Here is a 24691-nt window from a genome sequence, read left to right as displayed (position 1 = left end):
CCTAGTCCCTGCCTGTTTTCAGCCTCACTCACACAGTGCTTCCCCTCTGGTCTCCATGCTCCAGCTACATTGACTTTTTTAATTTCACAAGGATGCTACCTTTTCTCCTACCATAAGGCCTTTTAGCATGCTATGTACCATCTGTCTAGAATGTCTTTCCCTCTTCCTTTTACCGAGTTAGCTCCCACTCATCCTTCGGATGTCCACTCCAAGCCATGAGCTTCCTGAATGGGAGTCTCTACCTCTTCTTAATGGTGCTTCTGACAGTGATAATTTTTTTTAATGTGTTGATTTTACTTAATGTCTTTCTCCCTACTAGACTCTAAGTTCCATGAAAGCAGGAATTATGCCTGTTTTTTCCTCCTGTTATGTCCCTACAGCTTGACATAGTATATGGCACATAAAAGACATTCAATAAATGTTTGCTAAATGAATGATATCATAGAATCCAAGCAGGAATTGTGCTGGAAAATATTTGTAGCAGATAAGACTAGAATTTAATTTAATATGTGTGTATATAAATTATAGTAGTTCTTTTCTCCATTTATGAAAAAGTATTGTAGTGGAGATTTGAAAAATAATATTGTTCTAAGAAAGTTTTAACTTTTTAAGTAAGTACAAGTATACCTCATTTTATTGCACTTTGCTTTATTGTGCTTTGCAGATATTGCATTTTTTACAATTTGAACATTTGTGGCAACCCTACATTGTCAGATGATGGTTAGTGTTTTTTTAGCAATAAAGTGTTTTAATTAAGGTACTATAGTCTGTTAAGTGTGTAATAGCATTATAGCTAAAAAAACAATGTAGTGTAAACATAACCTTTATATGCACTGGGAAACCAAAAAATTTGTATAACTTGCTTTATATTTGCTTTATTGCAGTGGTCTAGAACCAAACTTGCAATATCTCCAAGGTATGCCTGTAATGTCCTATCAAAACACTCAGGTCCATTTAGCAACATTTCCTAGAATGCACTCATGTGCAGTGTTTTTCAGTTGTTGGATTTTTCTTCTTTTGTAATGACTCCTGTTTTCAATCTTATCTTCCATCTCCCCAAACCACAATATAGTATACTGTAACTTTACAGAGCTGCTCATGTCTCTCCATTATATTTCTGTGCCTTTGCACATATGGAAACACACTGTATCTTCATTGCATGTCTGAATCATAATTATCCTGGTAAACCACCAAATATATTGACTTCATATGGTTGAAAAAGTCTTATATAGAAAGTTTTCACAGTTATTTGTATTTGATTTGTAAAATGATATAGAATGGGCCCATGGTAAATAATTGACTCATATTACTTTTGACCCTATGCTTTATTGGGCTGCAGTGGAAAGAACACAGGCTTTGGAGTCACAGAAATTTGTTTCAAATCCTTCATATCTGTGTGAGCCTGGGCAAGTTGTGTAATTTCCCTGAGTCTTGGTTTCTTCACCTCAATAATGATTGAAAAGTTTGTTGGGAGGAGTAAATGAAATATATATATAAAACACCTGGGAAAATCATTGGCTATATCAGTTTATTGTTTTGAATGGGTTAGGTTTTTATGGCTCTGGACTTATAATAACATACTTCACTTGACTATTTTTAAAGTGTTTGTACTAGGAAGGTAACCTTTTTTTAGTTAAGTCAGAATCAGTCTCACTTAATGTGCAATTTATATCAAATTCACTAAAACTTTATAATCATAATCTCTTCAGAAGTTCCTTCTGCTTTCAAGCTGTTTATCAAATGAGTTTTAGGACTTGTTGGCATTTTGACATGCTTATAGTTAGCTGTGTAATCATTTTACAACTTGACAGCAGTGAGGCCAATTGTGAAGTTACATATTATTCTTGAAAAAGTAAAATGGCCTAATCAAACCTATACCTATAAAAATTTAGTAAATTCCAATGACATGTGAGCCACCACTTTTGATTATTAGTAGAAATGACTGAAAATTTTGACCATATTATTAGATATTGACATGGTTGTAAGCCATGATAAATTATAAAACTTTAAATTCTGTTTAAAAATATGAATGGATATAAAATCATAAACATTCATTTGCGATTACTATTTTGATACAAATAGTTTTTTTTCCATAGATGACCTATATCTCTCTAACTTATTCTCTTTTGTTATTATGAAGCTCTTAAAACATCACCGTATTTTCTCTGTTATTTGAGAGATATCCATTCTATTTTTCTTAAAGATTGGGACAGGGAGAAATTACTTGAAGCTTGGATGTCCAACCCAGAGAACTGCTGCCAACGATCAGGTGTTCAAATGCCAACTCCACCACCAAGTGGGTATAATGCCTGGGACACACTCCCTTCTCCAAGAACTCCAAGGACTACACGTTCTTCCATCACGTCTCCAGATGAAATAAGTTTATCTCCTGGGGATTTGGACACCAGTTTGGTATGGTTTAGTATTCCGTGTACTTCCCATAGTTTTAGTTTTAATATTGTTTCATGGAACCTCTAATCATAATTCTTGTAATTGAATCCTATACCCTACTTAAAAGGTTCAATTATTTCATGCTTTGGTAAATATTTATTATCACAGACTATTTTTGAGATCTCTGAATTACAGATTGAAAAGCAAAAGGGGTTTCTTTTTCTCTTTTAAAACAAAACATAAGAGAATTTGGGAAAACCATCTACAATATTTTCACTTAAAATCTCCAATTGCTTAAAATTTTGAGCACACCATACTGAAATATTAAAAGTTGAGTTTGTGATAGGCACCTGAAACCCAAAGATATGAAAATATTTTTATATTTTTCTGAAGACATTTATCATATGTTGATGATTATGTATTTGTTTCAGTAAAACTTCTGGAGTTTGTCATCTGGATACATTTCCAAAATAAATATTTGCTTTTTATTGAGAAACAGTACTGCCATTGTGTGCATTTTTAATTGGCAAACCATTGGTGTACTGTTACAGGAACTTTTTATGTTTCTCGAATAATTCAGCCACACAAAATATGTTATAAATATGAATGCACTCCAGATTTTATCTGGGCCTTCTTGGAAAACAGAATCTTACTTCTGTAATTCACATCTGTAACATTATAAAGGTAGTTATTGTTTAGAAGATACACAGCTTTGTAGCATGGTTCCCTGGGTAGAAATCCTTAAATTGCTCCTCTGAATATCCTGAGTTGCTGTATTGAAAAAACAGAGTTACTCCGTTTTTGTAGATTTTCTGGGGTGCGTATAGGGTGAAGGACATGATATTGAAGTGGTTATTTTGCAAGGAGCAATTTGATCTTGACTTGAATAGATTGCAATGATTTGTTCCTTGTATTTCCTTTTCCAAACAAATAGTTGCTGGCTAATTTAACACATACGTTTGGAATTTAAGAATTTCACTTTTGCATTAAAACATTTAAATCCCACAATAATTTATAATGAGATAAGCATGATATTTGTTATTTAGTCAAAGGTAGGCACACTAACTTTAATTTCCCTTATAACTTTGAAACACTGTTTATAATTACTATGCTAGTATTTTTGCTATAAGCTAATGAACAAAGAGATGTTCTATCTCCAAGGTATGACTTTGTTTAAATCATTTTCTTCTTCACTTCCAGTGTGACATTTGTATGTGCAGTATTTCTGTATTTGAAGACCCAGTGGATATGCCCTGTGGACATGACTTTTGTAGAGGATGTTGGGAGTCGTGAGTATATGTGCAGCTTAGTATTTCTTACTGCATGATAGCACTCTGATTTGGCAATAAAATTGCTTGCTTTCAGTATTTAATGATATGGATTATTTATATTGGTTTCAGAGTTACACTCAAATGTGTTATATTTTACTACTAAAGAAGAATTCTGTTTTTATTTTGACATCTTCCTATCTATTAATTTAGTAAAATTATTTAATTTAGTAAAATTATTTAATTTAGTAATTAAGGTTATTTTGCTTAATGTAAGGTACTTTGGGGAACAAAGCAGATGTAGGTAAATAAGTTTTCTCATCTATTGTAAATTTTAAGGCTGCACCTCAATATCAAGGATCAGTTTCTTATATCCCAAGATTGTTTAAGCATTTGTTTTTACGCTTTCTCTGAACTTTTTGTGACAAGCAGATAGCCTTGGAAATCTGTAAGAATATGGACGCTTAAAATTCCTTTTTAATCAATTCAAAGTTAGATGTCTCTGCTAAGCATGGTTGGTCTATATTACAAACTGAAATTTTATTTTCCTCCTCATGTTTATCTCTGTTCTCCTTCCCATTACCTTGCCAAGATTTATACTTTCTCACCATCCATTAATGTTGCTCTAATGTTGTACTTTTTGAGAGAGGTTTATAAACTAAATGAAGAAGATCAATATAATGAGCAATACGTTATCAGGTTATCTCTGGAGACACGTAAATCTAATGATTATGACCTCAGCAAAGCATATCACTAATATTTAAGGAAAAAGTTTTCAAACTGTTCTTTTTCGTAGAATACTAGGAACCAAGTATAGGGAACTAGGGAATACCATGTTGCGTGAAAGAGCAAGAACCTGAGGAAATTTTCTGTTGTTTTTTTTTTAATAACTTTGTCGTGGTATGGATAGCATACACTAAAACACATATTCAAAATAAATAATTCAGTAGGCTTTGACATACATATATACCCATGAAACCATTATGACAATCAAGATAATGCATATATCCATTACCCCCAAAAGTTTCCTCATTTCTCCTTGAAATCCCTCCCACCCTTCTCTTTCTGCCTCCTTCTTATCCTTCCACCACCACCCTCCACCTCCCACCTGTAGGCAACCACTGATCTTCTTTCTGTCACTGTGGTTTCATTTTGAGTACATTTTCTTTATCTGTTTTCCAAATTGGGATATAAGGGAAGATTATATTTGGATTTATATTTGTATAAATGGATTTGTATATTATATTTATATTATTTATTTGGAAGGGAAAAATAATCTGCTTTAAAAAAAATCAGAATAAGTAAGAATATCTGGTTGTTCTTTTTAAAACATAGATTAGACTCTACTCTGAATCTAATTAGATGGGATCAAATCAGTGCAGCTGATACAGATAAATTAATTGGCAGAGGTCAGAACTCACAACACAAAGCAAACTTTGAGCTGGTTCTGAGCACAGAAAATCTTCCACAGGTTTAGTACTTTATTTAGCTTAAAATTGTCAACTGTATTATATTAGGAAGTATTATCTGGGTTCTACCAAGTTTGTTACTGTTGATGTTGATTTCTCTGTGAAAATTGAGCCCCTCTAAGGGATTTACTTGAATTTTCTTGAACTTCCTTGACCTTCCTCTCCAAACTCCTATCACAGGAACCATCTCCCATACTTAATGGTAAGATTTAAATTTGAAAGCTCTAATTATTGTTTTCCATGGTACCTTATCAGCCTACCTAGGATATTCCTCCTCTCTCCTACCAGGTAGTTCTTGTCAAATCAAGCATCAGTAAAACAAGTACCAGATTGAGTGACTCGTATGTGAATAAAACCATTTTAAAATTAATTGCAGTCCTTTCATGGGCATATAGAAAAACTCTTCAGTCTAAGAAGCAAGGAAGAATTTTTAAAGGTCCCTAGATAGTTTTGAAAACATCTTAATTTATCTTACTCTTCTCTACCCCCTTATCTCATCAGTCTATACAGATGCTTTGAAGCATCTATGCCAAGGGCTTAAATGAAAGAGAAATTACTATTTTCTACCCAGCCTAGAATATCCTTCCTGCTACTGATTAGTTGTTGATTTACTAAGTGGTAACCTTCCTGTGCCTCAATTTCCTAAACTATAAAATGGTGACAGTGGTGAGTACTTTATAGGATTGTTGTTAAATGGCTTAATATATGGAAAATGCTTAGAACAGGGCCTGGCATATAGTAACCACTCAGTAAATGTTAGTTATTACCATCTTACTAAGCTTGATAATAAACAGTGGGAACTTACGATATAATCTGTGAACCTGACCTACAAGATAAAAATATAGGTAAAGTTTGCCCCAGGTTTCTCTCTTTTACTAACATTCATCAACTCTATGTTCTGCTTTTAAATTTAGTGAGAAATTCTATGTTGCTGAAAATTAGTAGACTGGCTCACAGAGAGATGATCCTTTCTTCAGTGAGGTCTTCTCAGTTCTGTCATTTAATTCCCCAGAGATAGTTAAACCTGCTCTGATGTATTTAGAATACATAAAATTCAAAAACATCATTATATAGTAACTATGTCTAAGTACGTTGTGCACTTTGACAGGGGACTATAAGTATTAAGGTAAATTATATCTAACTTTACAGGGAACCTATTCATAGCTAAAAGGAAGAGAATCCTGCTATGTGAAAAAAGGAACTCTGCAGTTAGCTGTTCTCAAACTTTTAGTCTCAACATCCCTTTACACTTTTAAAAATTGTTGAGGACGTTTTTCACATAACTAGAACAAATAATTCTAAAATTTGTATGGACGTACAAAAGACCCTTCATAGCCAAAGCAGTCTTGAGAAAAAAGAACAAAGCTAGAGTTGTCACACTCCCTGATTTTAAACTTTACTACAAAGCTGCAGTTATCAAAACAGTATGGTACTGGCACAAAAACAGACACAGATCAATGGAACAGAATAGAGAGCCCAAAAATGAACCCACACTTATATGGGCAATTAATCTGCAACAAAAGAGGCAAGAATATACGATGGAGAAGAGATGACCTCTTCAATAAATGGTACTGGGCAAACTGGACGGCCACATACAAAGAATCAAGTTGGACTACTCTCTCTCACACCATGCACAAAAATATATTCAAAATGGATTAAAGACTTAAATGCAAGACCTGAAACCACAAACTTCTACAAGAAAACATAGGCAGTAAGCTCTTTGACATCATTCTTAGTAATATTTTTTTGGATATGTCTCCTCAGGCAAGGGAAATTCACACTTCAAAAGTTTGTTTCGGGCTTCCCTGGTGGTGCAGTTGTTGAGAGTCCGCCTGCCGATGCAGGGGACACGAGTTCGTGCCCTGGTCCGGGAAGATCCCACATGCCGCGGAGCGGCTAGGCCCATGAGCCATGGCCGCTGAGCCTGTGCGTCCCGAGCCTGTGCTCCGCAACGGGAGAGGCCACAACAGTGAGAGGCCCACGTACTGCAAAAAAAAAAAAAAAAAAAAAAGTTTGTTTCTTCAGGGCTTCCCTGGTGGCGCAGTGGTTAAGAATCTGCCTACCAATGCAGGGGACATGGGTTTGAGCCCAGGCCCAGGAAGTTCCGACATGCCATGGAGCAACTAAGCCTGTGCACCACAACTACTGAGCCTGCGCTGTAGAGCCTGTGAGCCACAGCTGCTGGGCCCGCATGCCACAACTACTGAAGCCCGCACACCTAGAGCCCATGCTCAGCAACAAGAGAAGCCACCACAATGAGAATTCCGTGCACCACAACAACGAGTAGCCCCCACTCACCGCAACTAAAGGAAACCCACACACGGCAACAAAGACCCAACGCAGCCAAAAATAAATAAATAAAAAATTTTTTTAAAGTTTATTTCTTCTTTTTCCATGGGAAATATTAATGATAAAACCCTCACTAAAATTTATGAATTCTTTTTTCTGTGCCAGGCACCATGTAAATATTTCACATACATTATATCATATAATCTGTATAACAACCCTGAGAAGTACATATTGTTATCTCCATTTTACATATAGCGAAATTGAGGCCCAGAACAGTTAAATGAATTGCTTAAGGTCATATAACTTGTTGGTGGCAGACCTGGAACTCTCTAATATAAAATCTTGCTGTTGCTCTTTCTCGTGGCGCCTCGGAGGCGGTCGGCAGCTTCAGAATGAAGCTGAACATCTCTTTCCCGGCCACTGGCTGCCAGAAACTCATTGAAGTGGACGATGAACGAAAACTTCGAACCTTTTATGAGAAGTGTATGGCCACAGAAGTTGGTGCTGACGCTCTGGCTGAAGAATGGAAGGGTTATGTGGTCCGAATCAGTGGTGGGAACGACAAACAGGGTTTCCCCATGAAGCAGGGTGTCTTGACCCATGGCCGAGTCTGCCTGCTACTGAGTAAGGGGCATTCCTGTTACAGACCAAGGAGGACTGGAGAAAGAAAGCGCAAATCTGTGCGGGGCTGCATTGTGGATGCCAATCTGAGCGTTCTCAATTTGGTCATTGTAAAAAAGGGGAGAAGGATATTCCTGGACTCACTGATACTACTGTGCCTCATCGCCTGGGGCCCAAAAGAGCTAGCAGAATCCGCAAACTTTTCAATCTCTCTAAAGATCATGTCCGCCAGTATGTTGTGAGAAAGCCCCTAAACAAAGAAGGTAAGAAACCTAGGACCAAAGCACCCAAGATTCAGCGTCTTGTTACTCCACGTGTTCTGTAACACAAACGTCGGCAAATTGCTCTGAAGAAACAGCGTACTAAGAAAAATAAGGAAGAGGCTGCAGAATATGCTAAACTTTTGGCCAAGAGAATGAAGGAGGCCAAAGAAAAACGCCAGGAACAGATTGCCAAGAGACGGAGGCTGTCCTCTCTGAGAGCTTCTACTTCTAAGTCTGAGTCCAGTCAAAAATGAGATGTTCTTAGAGTAACAAATAAATACGATCAGACATCAAAAAAAAAAAAATCTTGCTGTTAACTACTTAATTCACCTTGGGCTAGATTCCTGCCACTTTCCAGGATGTCTTTTCTGTACTACCTCAACTAGTGTGCCTAGAATAGGACATGAAACTCATTTTAATATTTGTCTAAATGAAATATAAGCAGAAAACCTTTTCTTCAAAAAGTTATGCTGTATTCCAATGCCACCTCAAAAATCTCTTGAATTATCTATGGTTTAATTCTGTACCATTGCTCTCTTTAATTTAAAGGTGTAGAATATTGAGAATTGAATATGACCTTTCTAAACCACTTATTTCTATTTTTAATGTTAAATATATTGTTTCAAATTTTTAAAGAGGATAAAGCAAACAAAGTTAAAGAAATTATAAAACATAGATCTGTATATAAATATTCATACATATATAATGAATGGTTGGGCAGGTAATAATTGTTCAGTGTTTGTGAATTATATGAATTAATGTATTACAATTGATATTGCAGTTTGTTCATTGGTATATTTTAATTATACTCTAACAGAAAATTCAGCATCAAGAAAAAATTCTTAGAATGTGCAAATTATATCCTTGCCTTTTTTCTATCCATTGATAATTTTAATAGGTTTTTGAATCTGAAAATTCAAGAAGGTGAAGCTCACAACATTTTCTGCCCTGCATATGATTGCTTCCAACTTGTTCCTGTGGATATCATAGAAAGCGTAGTTTCTAAGGAGATGGACAAACGATACCTACAGTTTGATATTAAGGTATGCTGCCAATTATCTGTGTGATTTCCAAAATATAAATTTTATTAAACCTATATAACAGATTTTAATTTTTTTGTTTTATTTTTGAAAACAAAGTAATGGACTCTGACTTTGTCAGAAAAACTGCATAAAGGAATGGTGGCCTAAATTATAGTTTTAAACTAAAGCATTATTTTATAATCATGATAGAAGTAAAAGCAAAAAGCCATAATAGTAGTTTACAAAAAAAATAAAACTATCGCTCCAAACTATTCATTGATTTGCATGTTGAACTTTTATAACTGATTGATCAAGATAACGTTCAAAGTAAATAGTAACTATTTTAAATTTTCCAGAAGACATATTTTTACTCCTCAGTGTAAATATTTAGAAATAAAGATTATCAACTTGGAAATTTATGGATTTTTTAATTTCAAGTAATAGTTTCATAAAACAAATTATAATGTTTATTTCATCTTTTTTTCCCCATCTTCTTTTTCACTCAGGAGTTATTCAGAAGTGTACGCAAACCTTTGTGTGATTTAAAAGTTACATTTTAACTGTCTTGTTCAGATTTTTTTATGGTCTAATCCCTAATACATGGACTTTTAAAAAAGAAGTCCTACTGTTTCTTTAACATAGAAAGCATCTTAATATTGACTTTTTTTTTACATTTTTCTTTTTTTTATTATTGTGGCAAAATACACATAAACTTTACCATTATAACTAGTTTTAAGTGAACTAAGTACTTTTACTTTGTTGTGCAACCATCACCACTCTCCATGTCTAGAAGTTTTTTCATCATCCCAAACTGAAACTCTGTTCCCATTGAACGCTAACTTCCCATTCCCTCTTCCCACAGCCCCTGGTAACCACTGTTGTGCTTTCTGTCTCTATGTCTTCCACTATTCTAGGCATCTTATATAAGTGGAATCACACAATATTTATCCTTATGTGTCTGGTTTATTGCACTTAGCATAATGTCTTCAAGGTTCATTCATGTTGTAGCATGTATCAAAATTTCCTTTCTTTTTAAGGTTGAATAATAGTCCAATAATGTATATACCACATTTTGTTTATGCATTCATTCATCCATGGATATTTGGGTTGTTTCTGCCTTTTGACTGCTGTGAATAATGCTGCTATGAACATGGGTGTACAAATATCTATCCCAGTTCCTGCTTTTAATTATTTGGGGTATATATGCAGAAGTGGAATTGCTGGATCATATGGTAATTCTATGTTTATAATATTGATTTTTATGTATTATTAGAGTACCATTTAGAAATTTACTGTTCTGATGCAACTAATAATCACAAGATTCTATTTATAAAAATTATTTTTCATCAGAAAAGTGGCACATTGTATGAGCAAACATTTTTAAATTACACATTTTCTGTATTTAAATTACAGCATTTTTACTCTATCATCATCTACTTGGTTTTTAGATTAAAGAAAACATAAATTTTAAAAGTCATGTCATTACTAAGGTAATTGCCACATTTTTCCTTCTTATTTTATATATCCCAATACTATTTTAAGTGTTTCTTGAGACTGACTATGCTTTGTTTTTTTATTTCACTCTGTTTTTGCTTTAAAGTAAATTGACGTATGGGGTACACTCCCTATTAGAATTGAGAGTTAAAATGTTTTGTTATGTTTTGTTATTGCTGTTTAAACAGGCCTTTGTTGAAAATAACCCTGCCATTAAATGGTGTCCTACTCCAGGCTGTGAAAGAGCAGTCAGACTAACAAAACAAGGGTCAAACACATCTGGGTCTGATACACTCAGCTTCCCCTTGCTCAGAGCCCCTGCTGTGGACTGTGGAAAAGGACATCTCTTCTGCTGGTCAGTAAAAGACAAGTTGGAATAGCCTAATCACCTTTCTGACAGTTTTTAAAGAGACTTTATACTTTGAATCAGGCCTTTAAATTGTAGTATTTTTGATGTCATTCTTATTCATTAAAAAATATGTAAAGAGTGGTGATAGTTTACATTTATTGTGTGCTTGATGTGTGCCAGCCACCTTGCCACATATTTTCAAATATTGAATTCTCCTAACAATGCTATGAACGGAGTGATATTATTATACCCATTTTACAGATACGGAAATTTAGGCACAGAGGAGTTGCCCAGGGTTATGCAGCTAGGAATTGGCAGAAATGGAATTAAAGCCCAGCTCTGGTGCTAGAGCCCATGCACTTGAACTTTAATACCAAATTACTCACCATAGATTAGAAAATGTTTAGAGTTTAACATCGTTTCTTAAAGTAGAAGTCTCTAGCAGTGATTCTTAACCAGGCATGCCCAGAATTTAGTATTAAGACAGCTTTTCCCAATTTTCATTCTAGACCCCGACAAGAGATATTTTGATTTAGTGGATTTTGGAGTGGGGCTTCAAAAAAAAAAAAAAAAGCTCTTATGTGATTCTAATGCACAGTACCAGTTAAGAACCAGTTTGTGTCTTATTTAATTTCTAGTGCCTGATAAATAATTAGTAAGTATGAACTGATGATAAATCAGTAATGAATAGGCCATGTAACTATGTATAGTCTCTTGACTATATGTTTGTCTGACATCCGCGTTATACTTTATTCAATTATAACTGTTTTAGTTTTAGTTAATTAAGTGATCAGAAGAAGAAATAGTATTTGTTATGCTTTTTGCTCATTTCCAGATTTATCACATATGCAAGGAAATATTGTACTTGAGGTAGATATAAAACTCTAATCTTTACTTGTATGCTTATCAGAAACCAAAATCAAACTGTAGCACTGCTAGATAGTAAAAAGGCAGTTATGGAAATATCCCTACCGTGAAAGGTCTATTTCTTAACCCCATCATCATTATCATTAGCTAAAAATATTTCTTGAACTGCCAAGCTATATATAGCACTGAATTCTAGGTCAGGTGTCAGCAAAGTAGTGTCTGCACCAATTTTTAAAAATAAAGTTTTATTAGAACACAGCCACACCCACTCATTGCCAGTTTGTTTACCTATTGTCTGTGGCTGCTTTCAGGCTATGACAGCATCGAGTAGTTGTGACAGAGACCATATGGCTTGCAAAACCCAAGATATTTACTATCTGGCCCTTTACAGAAAAAGCTTGCGAGGCTTCTGGCTAAGTGCTTGAATATAGTGATTAATGAAAGGAAAACCACGTTTACTACTTTCATGGCTAAATCAGGTTCAGCAAGTAAAATAGCAACAAAATACTGAATAATAGATTATATCCACATGCCTTAAGATAATTTTTCAAAACATTTAAAAAGCAAATTCCTAATTTTTAGTTTTACATGTTTTACTGTTTGATGGTTGAGTCCTAATTCTACCTCACTATCCCACCAGAAGAGATAAGGATCCAGCAACAGAAATGAGAAGTGAGTTATTGAATACACACAAGCTTACTTGTTTGCATATAAATTGTCCTTAGATTAATATGAATCTACTTTATTAGTAAGAATATTAAAAGAAGAAAATAAAGGAGCTTCTTCTTTGAAGTTAGTTTCTTGAGAAACTTAAGCTCTAGTGCCCTAAAGCACCCCATCTAGAATAGTACTAATTATGTACTATCCTTCAGAAAATCATTTTCTGAGCCCTCTGGTTCAGGTAAGCACCCCTGGATGAAAAAAGCTGATTAAGAGGATTGGTGGAGAGGCTACAAAAATGGAAAACATAGATTAGTAAAATGTATAGAAGAAGATGATAACATTTGCTAACATCTGAGGATAATAAAATTTTGAAAGGAAAAGAAAAATCTGTGATTGGCATTGTCTTCTTAAACTCTGTGGTTTCTGTGGCCTAGCTTTTATTAGTTTTCACTGTAGATTAGCTTTTACTTTCTTGTATTCTTCCCCACCTCTCTTTGTATGCTGCAAGTAGTAAGTTTGGTTTGACTGAAAATACGGAAACTAATGGAAAAACCTACCAAGGTAGATTAGATTCTAAAAGCTATATATGCCAATAAACATATATGATGCTATAAACTGTACCTTTCTAGTCTAGTGTTTGGAGAAAATATGTCAGCTACTCTTTCTCACACCCCAAAATATCAGGCTGGTTATACTCAGTATCCATTGGAAACTATATGCCAAGATCACAGGCCCTACTTGGAATTTTATCCCAGTTTAAGGGATCTGTGGATGACCACATGGATTTAAGATCACATTTGGTAATTATTTACTCCTTCTGCTATTATAAGGGTGGTAGATAACTTAGCAAATAGTATCATTATTTTCTGACATAGCAATTCAGAACTTAACTTTATTACCTTTCATTTTTGAAATTCATTAAGCTATAGGATTGATATATGTAGGTATATGATATATGTATATTCTAGGATTTTTACATTGCTTCACCTCTCTAAGCATTAATTTGCAATTTTTGTTTTTACATAGCTTCCTACTTGTATTCATATAGTATAAAAGCTTTGCCTATAGTCAGAAATTCTAAGAAAAAAAGGAAATTCTAAGTAGAATTCTGCTGCCCTTACTTATCTAGTGTTTCAAAGAGAAAGAAAGTCTGCTTCATGCAAAAAGAAGCTTTGCAAGAGAGATCTTTATAAAATAAAAGCATGTGGTTCAGGGTTTTCTTCTTTCTTTCCCCCCAAAGTTCAAAAATATTTTCTAAAAATGATTGCAAAAACCACAAGAAATGCCAATAACAGTTTCTTCTTTTTAAGAACTACGTGTGACAGAATCAGTTGAGAGCTATCCCCAAGAGATGTCTGCTTGGATATAACTGAATATATTCATTGTTGGGAGGGAAGGTAGGAGTAGGCATTTTCCTTCCCACCACAGGATAACCCCTTCTATTATAACTTGTTCACCAACAAGTTCTGTGCCCTTAATAACTGAACCTAGAATGCTTTTTCCCACTATCCTGTGTAATTACAGTTTGTCTGTCAGAGTATTTGCTACCAGTCATTGGTGTCTTGGTTAAAGCTTTCTTCAGGAAATTAGTTTTCCAGTATCTGTAGAACATTCCAGTATCTTCATTATTTCTGTCAGAATACTCTGTCTTCCTACACATGGCATAATCCAGATTATCAGTCACCTATTACATCTGATAGCATTGTTATCACTGTACTGTACTTTGGAGAAGTTGAGGCTTATTTTCTCTGATGTGTTAGTTTTCAAAGATCTACTTTGAAAGATCTACTTTGTAGATACTATCTACTTCTACTTTTAATCAATGCAATATTTTATTAATGTCTATTAAATTATCACTAAGTTACTAAGGAGCTGTATAAAACCACAGTTATGGAAAAGGTTTCCCAAATGCCAGATTTGGTAATAAGTCAGAAATTTAAGAAAATTAAGTTATTCTTTCCAGGTATTTAGTGATTTTTTTAGGTATACAATTCAATGGCATTAAGTACATTAACAGTGTTGTGCAACCATCACCCCTATCCATTTTAGAACATTTTTATCATCCCAAATAAAAACTCCACAACTATTTAAGCAATAGCTCCCCATCCTCCCTCCCCGACCCCAGCTCCTGGTAATCATTATTCTACTTTGTCTCTATGAATTTCCCTATTCTAGATATTTAATATAAGTGGAGTTATACAATATTTGTCCTTTGGTGTCTGGCTTATCTCACTTAGCATAATGTCTTCAAAATTCGTTACATGTTATAGCATGTATCAGAAGTTCATTGCTTTTTATGGCTAATATTCCATTGAGTGTATATAGCACATTTTGTTTATCCATTCATATGTCAGTGAACAGTTGAGTTGTTGCCATCTTTTGGCTGTTGTGAATACTGTTATGAGCATTGGTGTAAAAGTTTGAGTCCTTGTTTTCAGTTCTGTTGAAACTATTTGAGGAACTACCAAAGTGTTTTTCATAACAGCTGCATCATTTTACATTCCTACCAGCCGTGCTCAAGGGTTCCAGTTTTTCCACATCCTTCCCAGCACTTGTTATTTTCTGTTGTTTTTCAAAAATAGTAGCCATCCTAATGGGTATGAAGTAGAATTGATACATTCTTAATATAGTGAAATGTTACCTCATAGTTAGTTAAGACTCTACCTGTCAGTTGGCATGTCTTCTTAACTTAAACTTTGTAAACAAGATCTTTGTTTAGGGACTTCCCTGGCGGTCCATTGGTTAAAACGCTGTGCTAAGTGTCCATCATCGGATGAATGGATAAAGAAGATGTGGCACATATATACAATGGAATATTACTCAGCCATAAAAAGAAACGAAATTGAGCTATTTGTAATGAGGTGGATGGACCTAGAGTCTGTCATACAGAGTGAAGTAAGTCAGAAAGAGAAAGACAAATACCGTATGCTAACACATATATATGGAATTTAAGAAAAAAAATGTCATGAAGAACTTAGGGGTAAGACAGGAATAAAGACACAGACCTACTAGAGAATGGACTTGAGGATATGGGAAGGGGGAAAGGTAAGCTGTGACAAAGCGAGAGAGTGGCATGGACATATATACACTACCAAACGTAAACTAGATAGCTAGTGGGAAGCAGCCGCATAGCCCAGGGAGATCAGCTCGGTGCTTTGTGACCACCTAGAGGGGTGGGATAGGGAGGGTAGCAGGGAGGGAGACGCAAGAGGGAAGAGATATGGGAACATATGTATATGTATAACTGATTCACTTTGTTCTAAAGCAGAAACTAACACACCATTGTAAAGCAATTATACTCCAATAAAGATGTAAAAAAAAAACCAAAACAAAACACTGTGCTTCCACTGTAGGGGGCGCAGGTTCCATCCCTGGTCAGGGAACTAAGATCCTACATGCCTCTTGGCCAAGAAAAAAAAAATTAAGAAAAAGAAAAGATCTTTGTTTAAAATGAGACTGGTGATGATGATGGCACCCATAGATTGGGTTTTTCTTTGCCCAAAATGACATTTTGTTATTAAGAATGATTAACTTTGTGCTACAGAATATAATGTCATATTGAATTAAATAATTCGTAAAGGCTCTAAGTCATTTTTGTTTGACTTTTTAAATTTTATTTATTATTTATTTATTTGGCTGTGCTGCGTCTTAGTTGCAGCATGCAGGATCTGTAGTTGCGGCATGAGGGATCTTTTAGCTGTGGCATGTGGGATCTAGTTCCCTGACCAGGGATCAAACCTGGGCCCCCTGCATTGGGAGCACAGTGTCTTAGCCAGTGGACCCCCAGGGAAGTCCTTAATGTTTGACTTTTATATACCTATAGAAAGAATATATAATTAAGTTACAAATAATAAATTGCTACAGTTTTAATTATTTAAATAAAAATTTGCCAAATTCCAATAAGACAGAAAATTGGAATTTATCAAACTTGAAAGTAAGTTAGATTGCCCTTGCTGTTACTTGGGGATTCAGAGGTAAAAGTAATGACAAGAATGTGATGTAAAATAGTACTTCCCAAACTTTAAAATGCAGAAGGGTCATATGGTGATTTTGATAAAATGCAGATTCTAATCAGTAGGTCTCATGGGGCCTGCTCTTCTGCATGTTTAACAAGCTCCTGAGTAATGGCAATGCTGCTAGGCAGGGTAACACCCATTGAATTGCAAGAATTTAAACTATTAGTGAGACAGAACCCAATTGATAAAAAATACTTTACAGCTCTTAAGGCATGAGAGGCTAAATTATAAATATTAGGTAATCTATTTGGAACTTTTTAAAATGTGTGAATAAATGTACTGATGAAAGAAAATCTGTCCTAGTGGTATTGAGCTTTAGAATCATGCTTCCAGTTCCTCTATTGAAATGCTTCATCTCTCAGTAGTCACTGTGCCTCAGTGTTCTCAACTTTACATTTGGAACAGTACTTCCCACCTGTGCTTTTACCTTGATGTTGATGAAGGATACTTTTAAATTGCCTTTTCCACGTTTTCCTCTTTAGGGAGTGCCTTGGTGAAGCCCATGAGCCTTGTGACTGCCAAACATGGAAAAATTGGCTACAAAAAATAACTGAAATGAAACCAGAAGAACGTAAGAGGAATTTTAGATAGCTACATATTTTATAATAGCATTCAAAAGATAACATGGTTTTATTTCTTAGAGTCTTCATTTAAAAATGAAGTTTTAAGTTTTCAAGTTTGTTAATGCGAGAGCCCGCCTTTTTAACCCCTCTAACCAACATCCTTTTGGAGATCCCAGGGGGGGAAAGCATAGACAGGTTCCATGTTTCTAATGGACTTATTAGGACTCCAGGGTAAACAGGGGTCACATTTAAGTTCTGCTCCTATAGTCCTTCCCTTTTATCCTGGGGTGGGCTAACTAGCTTTTCTGTACTTCATGAGAAGAAATGTATGATCTGTACTGAGAGGAAGCTTCTTATTTCCTTGGAAACTTACAGTGGAGGATAAGGCAAGTTAATTTCTTGCTTATGTGGTTCTGTAGATTTACTTACATTAAATGCCATGTCTATAACTGATTTTTACTGAGATGTCTATAAATATATTACTTCTGTTAATCCTCACACAAATGCTATGAGATTGATGCTGGCTGTCCCATTGTACAGATAGGAAGCTAACAGATTGGATTGAATGACACAGGGGAAACAGAATGGGTTTGAATTAGCCTTCCTAATAGTAATTCCCATGTTTGACAAGTAAATATATCTGCTTTGCCATAATTTCTCACCTCCTGAAGTAAATATTTTATGACAACTGTCATAAAATTAATATAAATGAAAACTAATTTGGTGGTTTTTAACATTTTAAAGAATAGTGTTAGTTTGAAGTATTGCAGATGAGGATTAAGAATTCACACACTTCATCTACACTTATTATGAGCAAAGCACATAATAAAGATGATGCCAGCCTTCAAAGAGTACAGAGGCTAGAAGGGAAGCAGTCAGATAATTACAGTATCATATGTTAACTAACACAGTTGGATAAAGATGAGAATACAAAAACAGAAACAACTAACTCAGATTGGGGACAGAGGATGTTAAGGAATCTTCCTGACAGCAGCAAGATATGAGTTGGGTTTCAGCATATCCACAGAAGCAGAGATGTGGTAGGTAATGTCAGCAGCTGAAGTGACACTGGGAGAGACTGGCTGGCAGCCATGAGTCCCTAAAGGCTTGTATTATATTGGGCAATATACCATTGCCCGAGAGATTATTCTCAGCAGTTTATATTCACAAGATCGATTTTGTGCACTGACTCGGGGTTATTCAGATCCATGGAAAAGACACTACTTAGGTAAACCAGAATACCAGTTTATTCATTGACAATGAGGGCGATCCCTTTCACATGATGAGAAGGCTCATGTCCTTTAAATGGGAGCAAAGGGAAGTGGATAATTTTAGGATATTTTTTAGTGAGGGCTGATTAATCATTTCTGTCCTGAACATTCATCATTCAGTCAACAAATATTTTTTGAGTACCTGCTTCCCAAATCAAAAAGATTTGTATAGATTGTTCTTGTTCCCCAGGTTCATTGTATCTCTCTCTTGAATACCAGGTAGAGCTTGCCATTGCTCTCTGGATACCCACCCATTAGCCCTATCTGTGTATGGGTATGTCTATGTGTGTGAGTTTCATAAAGAGATTAATACCATTACCCTGCAACACCTTTAAACATGACAAGACGACTGGATTTTGTTTTCTTCTGCTTCTGACACCTAGAAACATCTATATTTCTATTAGAGATGGCTTGCTATTGCCCACCTACCTGCATTTCTTTATACATTCTGTGGAGTTTAAAATTATGGTCCAGGGGAGACATTTGTGAGAGATGAGGCTGGAAAGGTAGGTGTTGCCAGATTGTGAGGGTTCTTGCCAAATTGTCTGAATTTTTCCTATTAACAGAATAAGCCATAGAATGCATTTTTTGAATAGGGAAGTGGCATTGTTAAAGATACTTTTATCAAGATAACTGATAACTAGGAAGGGCAGACTAAAGGAGAGTTAGGTCAGAAGTAGGAAGGTGAATTTTTAGTTTGGGTCACAAGGTAGATCATGATGTCATTGGTGAAATTAGGAAATTCAGGTAAAGGAGTAATTTTCAGGGGAAAATAATGAATTTTGTTGTGGGCATTTTGCACCTGAGGTACCTACAGGACATATGTGTGGAGATGTCCAGTGGCTTTTAGAAGTGCTTGTCTCCAGCTCAGAAAAAATGCTGAGAAAACTTAGGAGTAACTTGTTGCTTTTAAATAGTATCTTCATTATGTGTTTAGCATTTATTTAGTGCTGTTTTATGTTAGAGTACAGAAATAAGATGCCCTCTATGCTCTTGAAATTTACATTTTAGAGTTGGAGACAGGTATGTACAAAACTCAGAAAAATAAGTATAAAGGTGGTGTGAGAGAACAGTATACCTGTGATACATAGTGAGGGAGGGGAGGGACAAAGGAGCAGATTAGTTAGGAGATCATCTAGGAAAGAGATAAGGAAAGCTTTATAAAATAATTGATACATAAGCCTTGTATTGAAAACTGATAGATGTTCTTCACACAGACCAGAATAGGAAGGGCATTCTAGGCTCATGGTAAAGTAGGGCTGTGAAATAGCATGGCGTATTCAAGGACTGCAAATAATTCGGTTCAACCAGTGCAAAGGTGCAGTGAGAGATGAGACTGCATGTGCAGGGGTGGGGGTTATATGTAATGCTGGGAGGTCTGACTTTACCCCGAAACACCAAAAAGAAGTTTTGAGTAGGAAAGTGATAACTGAAGATGTTTGCTTAGAAAAATCATTCAGGTGGAAGTGTGGATGATGAATTAGGGGCTATTGAGATACTAGGTAAGAAAGCTGTTTCTGAGACAACTTCAACATGTCCAGGTGAGAGAACATAAGGGCTTGAACAAGACAGCCAATACAGATGGGAGAGGAAAGGTGTTTACAGGAGAAGTAAGAAGATAACTTTTCATTTTATTAAGTTATTAATCTAGTGTACTTACCAGTTGCCTAAAAGAGTTAATGCACCACAAGAAGTAATTAGTACAGTATAGTATTTAATTCTTGAGGAGAAAATGGCCAGAAGTATGTGATCTGAGATATAAAGCAAGTATTTTGAAATGGGTGACTATTTTTAGTTATCCCTTGCCAATGTAAAATTGGATCAATCATTCCATATTCACAAATAAGTCTTATTAGAGAAGAAGGAGGAGAATGACCTGGCTAATCAGTACAGATTTTTGGAGGGACTGTGACAGATTGTCCTTGCATAAGATAATGATCCTGATAATGAAGAGAGAAGAGAAATAGAAGAACTAGTGTATACGTGGTTACCTCTGGTGGCCAGAGATAGGGAGACCTCAAGTAAAAACTGAAGATAGTCCTCAAAGAGTCCCAAATAGGATTTTAATTCAGAAAGATGGAGGAACTTTAGAAAATTGGATAGGAGGCAAGAGACCCAGGACACCCGCAAGTGGTCCACTGCAAAGGGAACCAAAGCCAAGACTGCAGAGAAAATTCCCCATTGCTGAGAAAAAGTTGTCTCTCTGTATTGATGTGTAATCACCACAGTGAAACGTGGTGGTAACCAGTAGACTATTAATGGCCACTTTTAAGTTTATTAAATTTAGGGTAAGGCTTAAAGCAAACAATAATAGGCCACTGTAATACTTAAGTAGAACATCACTGTTAAATATACAAAAATAATACTCCAAAAAAGAAAAGTATGATTTAATGCTGTATTGGGTTCACATATTAATTTGGGTCATGGTCACATATCTTTGGCATAAGAATTTTCAACCGAACTTGTAGATTCATGAGATCGTTTTCTCCCTTATCCCTAGTTTTCCAAAGTCTTTGAGTTATGAGACTTAAAAGGAGTGACAAAATCTAATTGATCAGAAAAATATTAGAAAATATACTGAGCTCAGTTGAAAGAATTAATTCCATATAAAGATTGAAATACTGTTTTTCAGTACTGAAATTGCCTGTATTGCAGCTTGTCAGAGCAAGAAGCAGGAATGATTATATTTTCTGTGAAATGATAGTTAATTTATAAAAATTTAAGACCAGTTTTTTTCATAGTACATACTCAGTAATGGTTATTGAATGAAATTCAATAGTCTTTTAAGAATTCAGTCTTTAAAAGCAACTTTGTTTTCACTTGAGCACATGTTGATTCTACTAATAGATCTGAGATTTTTATACTGTAATACGTGATTAAATGAAGTTAATTTTTCTTACAAAGAGACCTAAAAGCACACTAGATTATTAAGGAAAGAAGATCAAGCTATATTAGACATGCATCTGAAGTGAAAAGTTTGGAAGTTAGTAGGGATGGAGAAGACTCACCAGGTAGATTGAAGGGAGTTTGGGTATTGCAGGTATTGAGAAAAGTATGTACAAAGGGCAGATGTATGAAATGAGCATGTTCAGAGCACAGGTAGTAAAGGCATTTCTTCCCGTTCAAGTTTTTGTTGTACTAATAGTTGGTTATTTTCTGAACATGATTTACTTCATGTAATCCTCTAGAATGCAGTCAGAAACTAGCATTCTCTCCAAGGGTAGGAGAATAAAACTGTTAATGTTGCAGGCCACACAGCTGCTTTGTTTTAATGGCTTTGTGCTTTATTTATTATAACAATGGACAATAAAGGTCATAAGAATATGTTGGAGACTCTGAGCTAAAAATAATGTTGATGCTAAAGGGAGGAGAAAGGCCACTACTTTAAACAAAAATTAGACACTGTACTTAGTGATTAGGTTTTATTATAGTACCCTTTGTAAACAGCATTACCTTCACAGCTGACCTTCATAGCCATTAAGTATAGTATGTTCCTTCTGAAACTCCTGTTCTCCACCAAATTATCTGAGCATGCTCTGCACCACACCCTAATCAAACCATCTTCTACCAAGTGGCCTTAGAAATGGAGTGCAGTCTGAGCATTTCGTTGCTATTGTTTCTCTCTGCTATGTGGAATTGAAAACCAGTGCTTTACAGTCCAGCAGTAGCTGCTGTTCTGTTGTTGACACAAACTTAAGTCGGTAGGCACCCAGGGTTCCTTGCAGCAAGACACCCCCTGCCTCCACTCCTCCACTGCTAGGCTCCATCAAAGGGCTGTTGCTGGTGCTCATCTCTTCCAGTTTATATGCAGAGCCAGTTCCCAGGGATCAGACAGCCCAAACCTTTGTCGCCTTTCCTCTCCATTAAATCTGGGGGTTGAGTAACTTTTTCTTTTAAACTTCAAAACTTCTGATTTCTCCCCTGCTTTCAACAGTAGGGCTAACCTGTTACCCAACCCTTCCTAGAATATCTGCATATAATGAGGGTCTTAACTGAATGGACTACTCTCAAGGATTTCAAAGTGATTTTCAGACATCTCTTTCAGTAAAGAAAAGGTAGAACTTCTCTATGTACTTGAAGTTAGAAAACAAACTTCATTACTGTCATTCTTGCAGGAAAAAATAAATTTTTAATTATGTGTCTACGACTCTCTCCAGCCCCTAAATCTCTGCATGGGTGGTGGTGGAGATTTATAGAACATAAAATGTAAAAGTTAGAGTCTTTAAAAACCCTGGCATTCTTTAAGAGTGCAGATCTCAAATTAAAGTAGAATAAACAGAGTTTAAGATGATGAAGAGTATAAGGTTAGTGTGGGGATAGAGGGTGGGAGGACCTTACCAGTAGTTAGTGGCCAAATCATGAAGGGCTTTGTATTCTTTGCTAAAACAGTTTGATTTTATCTTGTAGTCAGTGGGGAGCAATTAGAAGATTTAAAGATTTGTATTTTTAAAAGATCACTTTATAGAGGCAATATAGTGTGGGTTGTGAGGGTGGGGGGAGAAGGATCTGGGAGCTAGGTTGGTTTCTGTGTTTTAATTGTCTGGGAAGAAGGTGTGGACGATCCTAGCTAAAGCAATAAGAAGTGGGAATGGAGAGAAGATGGATATGAAAGAGGAAGAGATAGAATCAATGGGACACAGTAGATGAGGGAAAGAGGAAGGTGTCCAAGATCATGCTCTTCCTGGATCTATTCTGGGTAGAAGATCATATCGTTTAACAGGACAGGAGATAGAGAAAGGAGCAGATTTGGGGGAAATGATGAATTTACTTTCAGACATGTCATTGGATTCATTTTTATTTTGTCTTAACTAATCATGGGTAAAAACTTTGCCATAGACCCTAATAGGAAAATAAGTATATATTTAAAATTGAGAGACAGCCTGCAAAGAAAACTTTGAGTGTTTTTCCATCTGGAGTTGTACACTAAATCATTTATTTCTGTATTTGTGCTTTATATCCCAAAGTTGTGGGAGTTAGTGAAGCTTATGAGGATGCTGCCAACTGTCTCTGGTTGTTAACTAACTCCAAGCCTTGTGCTAACTGTAAGTCTCCAATACAGAAGAATGAGGGATGCAATCACATGCAGTGTGCTAAGGTAAGTTAAAGAGGATTGTACAATACATGCTTTGCAGTTAGAACCTTCATTTGATTGTGAATCCAAAGAAGAAATGCTGTAAGCATAGGTATCTTATTGGCTTTCAGATGGATTCTAGAAGATTGTATTCTACATTCTTTGTTAAATAACATAAATGTTGGTTTATATTACTAAATTTTACAATCATGATGAATGTTAAAAATAAAGGTAAGGATTCAGTGGTACTTGGCCAGATCAGAAATGCCTGAGTCCTTCCCTCCCAGTCACCCACTCCCCCAGTGAGGATTCTGAGAGAGTTTTGTGTATATATAAATAATGTTAAATGATCGAGTGCTACCTTACATAGATCTCTTGCAATGCTGATTTTGGAGCACACAGCATAGTCTCAAGGTCCAAGTCAGGCCCCAAGCAATCCCCTTAAGTCCAAATTTAAATCCTGATGTCTGTATAAGAAAGGTGCCCGAAACAGTGGGCAGACTTTAGGTTTGCTAATGAAATCATCAATTAAATAAGTAACTCATTACTATATTGAAAATGAAAATGTCACTTGGCTAAAAATTATTATAAATAATTACTGTTAGAAGGCTACCTTCCTGACCTAGATTGCATAGAAAGAAACTACCATATTTAAAACAAATATTCTGGAATTAAGTTAATAATATTTTATTAATCCATGCCTACATTTATGAACATTTTTGCTTAACTGTAATATTATTATGACTTCAAAAATAATGACAGTTACCAGATGATTTTATATTATAATAAATTAACATGAATGAATTGTCTTAGTGAGACAGCAGTGATTTCCTAAGAAGAAAAACTTAGTAGTGTTCTGAGTAAAATGCTCAGAATTGCTTATTAGTTTAGCTGATCAGGCCAAAATTATTTCATTTATATGCAGTCCTATCTCCAACATCCATATTAGTTTTTTCTTGGACAGTCTGATATAGACTACATAGATGTGTAAAAAAAAAAAATACATGTTGACCATAAAAATCAGCAGTTGGGCTACTAATAAAAGGGCAGGATCCAACATTACCTTTATTTCAG

The 24691-nt window shown here is 35.4% G+C and overlaps 1 protein-coding gene and 1 pseudogene across 6 annotated transcripts in view; both read left to right on the top strand.

The window, feature by feature from the left end:
• The window catches only part of ANKIB1 (ankyrin repeat and IBR domain containing 1), a 158882-nt gene that overhangs the window by 114111 nt on the left and 20080 nt on the right, over positions 1–24691 (top strand). For all 6 annotated transcript variants that reach the window (XM_033863070.2, XM_033863071.2, XM_033863072.2 and 3 more), the window contains 6 exons: positions 2204–2412; positions 3592–3680; positions 9200–9344; positions 11006–11172; positions 17195–17283; positions 23511–23641. In XM_033863070.2, coding sequence (XP_033718961.1) covers positions 2204–2412; positions 3592–3680; positions 9200–9344; positions 11006–11172; positions 17195–17283; positions 23511–23641 — 830 coding nt within the window. The remainder of the gene's footprint in view (positions 1–2203; positions 2413–3591; positions 3681–9199; positions 9345–11005; positions 11173–17194; positions 17284–23510; positions 23642–24691) is intronic.
• On the top strand, positions 7753–8621 carry LOC109548654 (small ribosomal subunit protein eS6-like; annotated as a pseudogene).

The sequence above is a fragment of the Tursiops truncatus genome, chromosome 9 (assembly GCF_011762595.2).
Source record: "Tursiops truncatus isolate mTurTru1 chromosome 9, mTurTru1.mat.Y, whole genome shotgun sequence".
NCBI lineage: Eukaryota > Metazoa > Chordata > Mammalia > Artiodactyla > Delphinidae > Tursiops > Tursiops truncatus.
Note: the sequence above shows the minus strand (reverse complement) of the source record. Positions and strands in the feature narration are given on the sequence as shown.